Here is a 9,647-nt window from a genome sequence, read left to right as displayed (position 1 = left end):
TTGCTTAGGACTGGTCATACACAGTATCTTTCTGGAGGCCTGTGTAATGTTGAAGATTCATATTCCTCCCTGGTTATAGTTGCATCTGTTTCTGCCCAACTATTTCTTCTCCTTAGAGCTTCCCTTTTCTTCCTTCTCCCCTTCCTAACGCATGTTCCACACTTAGATCAAATGTTTTAATTTACCATAATCTGTCATTCTGGGTGCCCTCAATTGAGGATTGAGATCAGGGTCAGAGTTGAGTTGATGTTGGCAAACATTTTTTGCTTATGTGTTATTTCATTTCCATAAAAAGGTGGATTAAGTGGTGAAAGAATGCCCCTTTCCTTGGGTCATTCCTTCCTGGACAACTTTTTTCCTTCAATAATCATAAGTAGTTATATTAAAATTGAAGAAAGGTTTTTGCCCCTCCCACCGAAGCCCCTTGAACATCTGATGTCTGTTGTATGCTTTTGGGGTGTTTGCAGATTCTTCCCCACTTAACCCTGGTTTTATTCCACAGGCCTGTCATGAGTCCCTGGTGAGTGCTGGGAATCCAGGGAAGTGTAGGAAAACTCTGTCTATTGGCACCTAGTGAATATAGCAATATCTGCCAAATTCTGAAACCAATTACACTTCTGTAGGCACAGGACCACAACAACCCAAGTGCCCTCTGAAACATCCTTGGTCGTCTTAGGTGTCAAATATTTTCAGAGAGGCTCGCTAAAGGAAGCTTATCTGTATTACTGTAAATCAGGGGTCGGCAACCTTTCAGAAGTGGTGTGCCGAGTCTTCGTTTATTCACTCTAATTTAAGGTTTCACCCGCCAGGAATACATTTTAATGTTTTTAGAAGGTCTCTTTCTACAAGTCTATAATACAGAACTAAACTATTGTTGTATGTAAAGTAAATAAGGTTTTTAAAATGTATAAGAAGCTTCATTTAAAATTAAATTAAAATGCAGAGCCCCCTGGACCTGTGGCCAGGACCTGGGCAATGTGAGTGCCACTGAAAATCAGCTCGAGTGCTGCCTTTGGCACGCGTGCCATAGGTTGCCTACCCCTGCTGTAAATGGACAGCACTTCTGAAAATCTTGTTGCACACAAGTTAAAATTGCCAGTCATTTGTTTTTAGGACATTTTAAAACCAGTTGATCAGCAAGGTGGTAAATCTAAGTAGAGGGTAACTTCAAAGAGACACTTAAAAAGCCATGTGATTAATGCAGTGAGTAATTTTGTTTATATAGATTTCTTATTAAATATACAACTCTTACTTTAGAAGCCTTTGATATAATAAACTATTAAATTGAAACAGCAGTTAACACACCAGCAGCCTCCTAGTAAAAACAATCCTACTTGATTACAAACCCTTTGTGGGGTAAAAAAAGTTCTCTTATGAAGACTGGAAATATTTAACAATAAGAGAATGCAGGTATTTCTCCTCTTAGTTTGTCCTATTGTTATGCAATACAGGCAGCTTGTTCTTGTAGCCTGCCGCTTTAAGAAACAATAGCTGAGGTACAGAGAAAAGCTGATGCTTTCTGCAGAGCCCCAGCAGGCTGGGGAGAAAGGAGAGCGAGAGTAGTGATGACATCACCATCTTCCCCAGCCAGAAGGCAGGCGCCTTATGCGGGGAGGGAGGATTCAGCCACAGCAGCAGTGACTAGGAACCTGTACCTCGGATAATCCAGGCATAGATAAGCATTTGAAAAAAGGATGTTCCTCCAGCTGTAATTACAGGTAACTATTTCATACTGAACAAATGCAATGCTTTCTGGGATCCAATCCATTCTCTTAGCGCTCTGGGCATTTGCTCTGGGGCCCTTTGACAGGAAGGTTTACAGATACTGTATATGGGGTGACATTTTAGAGGAGGATGGGAGGGAGAGGATGATACCTTTTGTTCTTAGTTGCATCTCTTTCTGCAGTTAGCAGTCAGATCACTGTGCAGTTCCTTGGATAATACTTCTCCTGCTGTGGGAAATCCAGAGAGAATGAGCCTTCAGAAGACAGAATGTCCTGACTTTCATTTAGTATAAATGGAGGATGGCCATTACTGTGAAAATTTCACAAGGGCTGATATGATTTGTGGTTTTCTGCTTCAAATGCTTCATGTTGGTGAATAGGTCACCTGGGCTCTAAATTGCCTTCCTGACAATAGACAGGGTGACAGAATGGATTTTATTCATACATTTTGATCAACAAACCTTGTATTTCAGAACATTTGGGGAAAGCATCAAGAACGCTTGTATATCTTATACAAGGTGCTGGGAAATTATATATTTTATATTTGCAATTCAAAGCTTGTCTCACACGATAAACAAAAAAAATGAATGAACTCTGAAGTCTGGGCAAATCTGCTGTTAGACTCATTTGCCTTAGTCTCCTGCACTAGAGTGATGGTTTCTCCGCATTTCCATTGCTAGATCACGGATAGTAGATTTAATTCTTGGCTGAAACTAGAAGCAAAGGGAAATTTTCAGCCCGTGGCACAGAGTTCTAGACTGACATTTTCATGTGAAAATTAAGATTAGTTGCACATTCAGTGCTTTGAAAATTAATCTCAAAGTCTTAGTCCAAGAGAAGTTTCTTTTTCTAATATTTTTTTTAAAAATCCCGTTTTGGTTAATGAGGGTACTAAGAGCTTAGGTATATAATGTTCATGCATGCATCCTTCTGACTATTCATGAGCCTGGTTGACAGGACAATGGCTTGGTTCTAAAAGGTAAACACTTATTACATTTGTAACACTAAAAAATTTCCAGTTTAAAAAAATCTTTAAATTAAAAGTGAAATGTAACTGAGTTATATACTGGTTGCTTTAGATACAGTAAGTTTTATCCCTCAAACTGTTTAACTCCCAGGGAGATGTTACCTGATTTGCTACGTTAGGGAAGTTTGTAATTTAGCGGAGGGCCCCTGTGCTAGGAGGATGGGTTCTATCCCCTGAGAGGTGGAGCTGAGATGAAACTCTAGGGAAAAGCAATCTTACTATTAGTGTTTAGACTCAACCTCCCAAACCCCATAAGTAAAGTATACTCAAAATGAAAGCTGCTCAATTCAATAATATCTCCTACTTATGCAGAACCTCTCAATCCAAATGATCTCAAAGTGCATTACATATTTTTTGAGTTATATACAGGAATCTCTTCATAGAATCATAGGACTGGAAGGGACATCGAGAGGTCATCTAGTCAGTCCTGCCACGAGTGCTGGGACTGAAGTATTATCTAGACCATCCCTGAAAGGTGTTTATCTAACCTGCTCTTAAAAAATCTCCAATGATAGAGATTCCATAACCTCTCTAGGCAATTTATTCTAGTGCTTAACCACCCTGACAGTTAGGAAGTTTTTCCTAATGTCCAACCTAAACCTACCTTGCTGCAATTTAAGCCCATTGCTTCTTGTCTTATCCTCAGAGGTTAAGAACAGTAATTTTGGTCCCTCTTCAAGTACATAAAAGGTTGTTACAAGGAAAACTGTTATCATATCCCCTCTGAGTCTTTTCTTTTCCAGTCTAAACAAACCCAATTTTTTCAGTCTTCCCTCATAGGTCATGTTTTCTAGACCTTTAATAATTTTTGTTGCTCTTCTCTGGACTTTCTCCAATTTGTCCACATCTTTCCTGAAATGTGTGCCCAGAACTGGACACAATACTCCAGTTGAGGCCTAATCAGCACGGAGTAGAGCAGAAGAATTACTTCTTGTGTAGGGTTACCATAAGTCCTCTTTTTCCTGGACATGTCAGGCTTTTCGGCACTCAAACCCCCGTCCGGGGGGAATTGCCAAAAAGCCGAACATGTCCGGGAAAATGGCAGCTCTGCTCCTCTCCAACTCTTCGGCTCTGTTTAAGAGCCGGGCTGCCCGAGCGCTACCGGCTTCGGGCAGCCCCGTGCCTCCAGACCCTGCGCCGCCGGAGCCCGGGAGGGGAAGTGCCCGGCTGGCGGCTGTGGTCCGGAGGCAAGGGGGCTGGCCGAAGCCGGTAGCGCTCGGGCAGCCTGGCTCTTAAACAGAGCCGAAGAGTTGGGGAGGAGCAGAGCCGCCGGAACCCGGGAGGGGAAGTGCCCGGCTGGGGGCGCAGGGTCCGGAGGCATAGGGGCTGCCCAAAGCCCGAGCGCTACCGGCTTCGCGGTTTGCTGGGCAGCCTCCAGACCCTGCGCCCCCGGCTGGGCGCTTCCCCTCCCGGGCTCCAGCTGCGCTGGGGAAGCGCCGGCTGGGGGTGCAGGGCCTGGGGGCTGCCCGGCAAACCCTGAAGCCGGTAGCACTGGGGCAGCCCTTTCCCCCTGGCTGGGAGTGGAAGGGAGGAGGGGGCGGAGTTAGGGTGGGGAAGGGGCGGGGCTATGGGGTGGGGAAATGGGCGGGGCCAGGGCCCGTGGAGGGTCCTCTTTTTTTATTTGCTGGATATGGTAACCCTATTCTTGTGTCTTGCTTACAACACTCCTGCTAAGACATCTGTAGCAAAGCAAAGACTCACTGGCACAGCGCCTCCTGCTGGTTGTTCTGGGAATTAGCTCTTGTCCAGCCCAGAGCACCCTCTCCTGGCCAGTGTCTCACCTGGTGCTGGCCCCATGTCCCTCCCAGACCCCGGTGCCCCTTTACGTCAGGGTTCTGCCCCAGCAGTACCCCCATACTCTGGGTCTCCCCTCCCAGGGGAACCCCCAACCCTCTATCCCCATCTTGCCTCAGTGACTACTGCCAGTCATCATCTAACCCCTGCTCACTGGGGCAGACTGCAGTCTGTAATGGCCACTCATCATTGGCAAGGGGGTTAGGACCTGATGCCTTTTCCTATCCCCAGGCTGCCCCTCTGCAGCCCCAGTACCTGTCCAAGGCTTTCAGCAAGGCATGCAGCCTGTGGGTTTACCAGGCTGGAGCTCCCCAGCTCCCTTTGCTCTTCCGCAGCATTGCTCCACTTCAGGTACCGTGTGTCCCCCAGCAGCTCGGCCCTCTTCCTCCAGAGCTGGAGAGAGACTCCCCCAGCTTCTGGCCCATAGCCCTCTTATCAGGGCCAGCTGGGCCCTGATTGAGCTGGCCACAGCTGTGGCTGCTTCCCCAATCAGCCCAGTTTTTCCCAGCCACAGCCCTCTCCAGGGTCTTAAGCGGCAATTCGGTGGCGGGTCCTTCACTCTCCCTTTCTTCCTCTTCTCACTGAAACCCAAAGAGCTGAAACTGAAGCTGATTGCCAATTACTATGTGAAAAAAATATGATTATGGGCTTTCCTGGGTGGAAGAAGTAAATTCAAATATTGCTGCAAAAGGTGAATCTCAAAATGAAGTTGAGGAACTGGAAGAGGAGATGTCGAACAGGTGCATTCTGTCATAATCGACACATAGTCCCATCTCAAAAATAAACTTAGATTAATAAACCATGGTCTATCTATGTTTCTGCTATGATTTTATTTTCTCTGTACTGAAGCTGTATATCACACTGTCAGTTTGAGGCAAAAGAGATCCTGGACTCTGATGAATGTTACTTTTGTCCTGTCTTTTTGTTTTTCTTAATTTAAAATAAAAAGGCCTTTCAAACAGCATGTGAGAGAGAGAGAGAGAGAGATCTAAGGAAGGCAGCAGCGTGGGCCTGCTGCCCTAGACTTCACAAAATGCCGGGGCGGAGGAAATTAACAATCTCTTAGCTTTCATGATAACCACAGCAAATAGCTCTACTGCACGTGATCGAACTGGGAACTTGTCCTTCATCACTGGCACTCTAGATTCCTTCCCTCTCACAATATTGGTTCCATGTCATCCATGAACTGTAGTGACCTGCAAGGGCATTATGAGAGGGAAAGGCCCCTAGGGGCCAGTGTGTATCCTATTAGGTTATTAGCACAGAAAGTTCTTGAATCGACCAGCATTCATTTTCTACATTAAAATCTTATGTTCTGTGAAAGGCTGAGGCATTCAATATGCTCCATGACCAGAAATGGGCTAGAACTTCAGCAGCTAAAATCAGGTGACATTTCTCTTTCATAGCAATACTGAATCTCAGCTTTTTTCCTCCCAGGAATATCCACGATGATCCCTTCAGCTGCAGCAACCCCTCCCAGCGACGTGCTTTTCCCCAGCCTGTCTTGTCAGGAATTCTGGAGGTCACAGATCTCAGGCTATTCCGGATCTGTCACTCGCCACATCAGTCATCGTGCCAACAACTTTAAAAGACACCCAAAGAGGAGAAAACACATACGCCCCTCCCCTCCACCACCCCCAAATACACCATGCCCTATTGATCTGATTGACTTTGGGGATCTCCACCCTCAGAGATCTTTCCTAGAACTGCTGTTTAATGGGTGTATTCTCTTTGGGATCGAGTTCAGCTATGCCATGGAAACAGCCTATGTGACTCCTGTGTTGCTTCAGATGGGGCTGCCGGATCAGTTGTATGGAATGGTGTGGTTTATCAGCCCAATACTAGGTAATTTTTTTTACGCTAATTTTACCCTCCTGCTTTTCCACTTCACAAGGGATTAGTTTGACACTGAGTTCTTTCTTTTTTTTTGCTATTTAATTTACTTTACAGGTTTCACACATGTGATGTGGAAGTTGGAACCACTACCCATAATTTTAGAGAACAAAATGGAGAATATACCTCACTGGCCCTGGCGAAGGAGGGCGAGATGTGACCAAAGAGGGATTTCTCATTACTGATTTCTGAGTCTATTTTTTATTTGCAGCCAACATACTTCCAGAATTTTGGCTACTCCATTTGTATATTTAAAAATTAATTTAAAAAAAAGTCAAGGAACTAACTTCTATTGACCCAACAGAAAGAGGGGGAGAATATGGAGACTAAACCTCTCTGGGCCTGTCAGCTAGCAGGGTGGGAAGGTGGGGGTAGCTTTGAGTTAAACAAGGCATCCCAGGGATGAAGTAAATCTACTTGAGTCCAGAGTTTTGCTTTCTGTTGGGGTTGTGGCATATTCCTCTGAACAGACATGGGGTGAAAGGTGTATTCTTCTGTAAAGGAAGAATAACAGAAAGTATTATTCCACAACTTGGGTAACATCCTTCTGTCTCTTTGTACTTTTAAAACTGATTACAGAAGAAGAGAAGAAATAATTCCTTTCCTCAGTCACTGAATCCCTACCTGGCCCAGGATAATCCAGGCAACATTCAGATTTACACATTGACTTACTGCTAGCCTCATAAGGAAGTTCCGGTTTAAGGCAGTAAAGTCGTTCATACAGAACAGAGCACTTCACGGGATAAAATAATTGCCCATTCATTTTACACTTTTTGTCAAACTCCACTGTTATTTTGAAGTGGATTGGATTGTATGGATTGTATTGTGTCAGACTGGTACCAGCTGAGCATTACACAATGTACTACAGTTTACAGCTTCCACTCCAGGAAATTCAAAGAAGTAAATAGTGCAAAAGCCTAGGGTCCAGATTTTTTACGGTATTTAGGTCTTGCTGTACTCAGCATTGCAACACTTAACTGATAAGGCGCCTAAATCTCATTTCCAAAGTCATGTAGGCACTTAGGAGCCAAAATTTCAAGTGCCTATGTCCCTTTTGAAAATAAGATTTAGGTTCCTAAATCAATTAGGCATAGCAACACCAAGCACAGCAATGCCTAATACTTTTCAAAATCTGGGCATAGATGACTACTATTGATCGAGAAGGTCACACTCTGCCTTAATGATGCAATTCCTGCCTTTTAAACTTCCCATTATGAAGTCTTGGTGAAACAAGATGGTTACAGAAATGTCCATTACTTATGAGTCATTTTTGTTTCAGGATTCCTGCTGCAGCCTTTGCTGGGGGCCTGGAGTGACAGATGCACATCAAGATTTGGCAGGAGGCGGCCCTTCATTCTGGTCCTGGCAATAGGTGTGTTTTTCTTTTTTTAAATATAAAAGCAAAATAACTTTAAATCTCAAAATATGTAAAACAGACAGTGAAAAACCTCTTCTCCCGGGCAGTGTTCTCTTGTTCCCCTCTCCTCCCTGTGCAATGCTCTGACCTGGAAAGCCCCATTCCCCTTCCCCTCAAGTGTGCAGGGCGGTGAGTGTCACAGCTGGTGAACAAAGCATAGGACTGGGGTCCAAGACCTTGACTTCTAATTCCAGCCCTGACACTTGCCATGTGGCTCTGGTAGACATCAGCACCAGCCCGGGCACCAGCAATATTCAGAGCCCAGGAGCCCAGCTCCACCAATATTTGGGGCCGGGTGTCCCCCCCCGGCCCCACCTGCCGCCTCCCCTGAGTGTTCCCCGGCCCCCTCTTGCCTTCCCAGAGCCCCTGGAGCAGAGCGTCCCTGTCTCTCCCATGCAGCTCCATGCTGCCTCCCTGCAGCAACTGCTGCCGCAGGGTCCTAATGCCCCCCTTTCTCTACTGCCAGGGCAGACTGACTCTGAGCCTGCCCTTCCCCCTCAGGCCCTTCCCTTTTCCGGCGAGACCTTCTACCAGCACAGACTCCCCTCCCCCCCCGCCCGCAGTCACTGCTCCTGCCCCACGCTGGGCAAGGGGCAGCCCCATCCCTCACCCCCAATGAGGCTACAGTCAGGGGCAACAGCTGGGGAGGAGGTGCACGCAGTATCCCCCAGCACCCACCACGGGGGAGGCAAGGGAGATTCCTGGACCCGAGAGGGGCCCTAGGAGCACATGCAGTGACAGTGGTGGGGGTGAGTGTCCTGCTGGGGGGGCGGGAAAGGAGGGTTCCTCCCCCAGAGCTTGCTGCTACTGGCAGGGAAAGGGCTGTGGGGAGTCCTCCTCTCTGGCCCCCGTCCCGGAGCAGCCTGCCTGCACCCCAAACTCAAACTCATACCCAGCCCTACCCCACCCCAGAGCCCACACCCCTAGTCAGAGCTTTCACCCCCACACCGCACCCTCAATCCTCTGCCTGAGCCCTGAGCCCCTCCAGCACCCCAAACACCTTATCCCCAGTCCCAGCCAGAGCCCTCATCCCCTCCACACCCTGACCCTCTGCCTGAGCCCCTCCCATACCCCAAACACCTCATCTCCAGCCCCAGCCAGAGCCCTCATCCCCCTGCACTCCAACCCTCTGCCCCAGCCCTGAGCCTCTCTAACACCCCAAACTCCCCAGCCCCAGACAGAGCCCTCACCCCCACACTCCTACTCTCGCCCTGAGCCCCTCCCACACCCCAAACCCCTCATCTGCAGCCACAGCCCTCTCCCCACACCCCCTCCCCCTGCACCCCTTCCCTTCCCCAAACTCCCTCCCAGAACCTGCACCCCCTCCCTCCACACCCACTCCCATCCCCAAACTCCCTCCCAGAGCCTGCACCCCAATCCCCTGCCTAGGGCCTGCACCCCAGATCTCCTCCCCCACCCAAACTCCCTCCCAGAGCCTTGGGCAGGTGGGGGGTGGAGTTGGGGCGGGTTCTGGGCACCACCAAAATTTCTACAAACCTGCCATCCCTGCTGGTAGAATCTCTGGCCTTCACTACACCAGTTTCCTTTTCTCCATAAGAGAGGTGCTGTGAGCTTTAGCTGGTTAGTGTTTGAAAATGAGGTGTGTGTGCAATGGTGTTTGGGTTGAATTTTACACTTAATCCCATTTGCTGACCTCAGCTTTTAGTTTCCTCAAAAGCAGAAGGGATTTATAGTTGGTCAGAGAAATACATAGACTATTGCCCATATAGCCTTTACCAGAGTGAAAGCCCCAACATGAGGGGGCCAGAGAGGTTCCCTGCTCCAGGGGAGA

General features: G+C 47.5%; 1 protein-coding gene across 5 annotated transcripts in view; it reads left to right on the top strand.

The window, feature by feature from the left end:
• The window catches only part of SLC45A1 (solute carrier family 45 member 1), a 91,969-nt gene that overhangs the window by 68,552 nt on the left and 13,770 nt on the right, over positions 1–9,647 (top strand). For 3 of the 5 annotated variants that reach the window (XM_065575139.1, XM_065575138.1, XM_065575137.1), the window contains 2 exons: positions 5,983–6,390; positions 7,718–7,810. In XM_065575139.1, the coding sequence (XP_065431211.1) occupies positions 5,994–6,390; positions 7,718–7,810 (490 nt within the window). In that variant the 5' untranslated portion in view covers positions 5,983–5,993. Of the gene's footprint in view, positions 1–1,526; positions 1,719–5,982; positions 6,391–7,717; positions 7,811–9,647 lie in introns of those variants that run through there. The other 2 variants (XM_005287046.5, XM_005287044.5) reach the window with 2 other exon arrangements.

Source organism: Chrysemys picta, chromosome 21 (assembly GCF_011386835.1).
Source record: "Chrysemys picta bellii isolate R12L10 chromosome 21, ASM1138683v2, whole genome shotgun sequence".
NCBI lineage: Eukaryota > Metazoa > Chordata > Testudines > Emydidae > Chrysemys > Chrysemys picta.
This window is presented reverse-complemented; position numbering and strand designations above follow the sequence as displayed.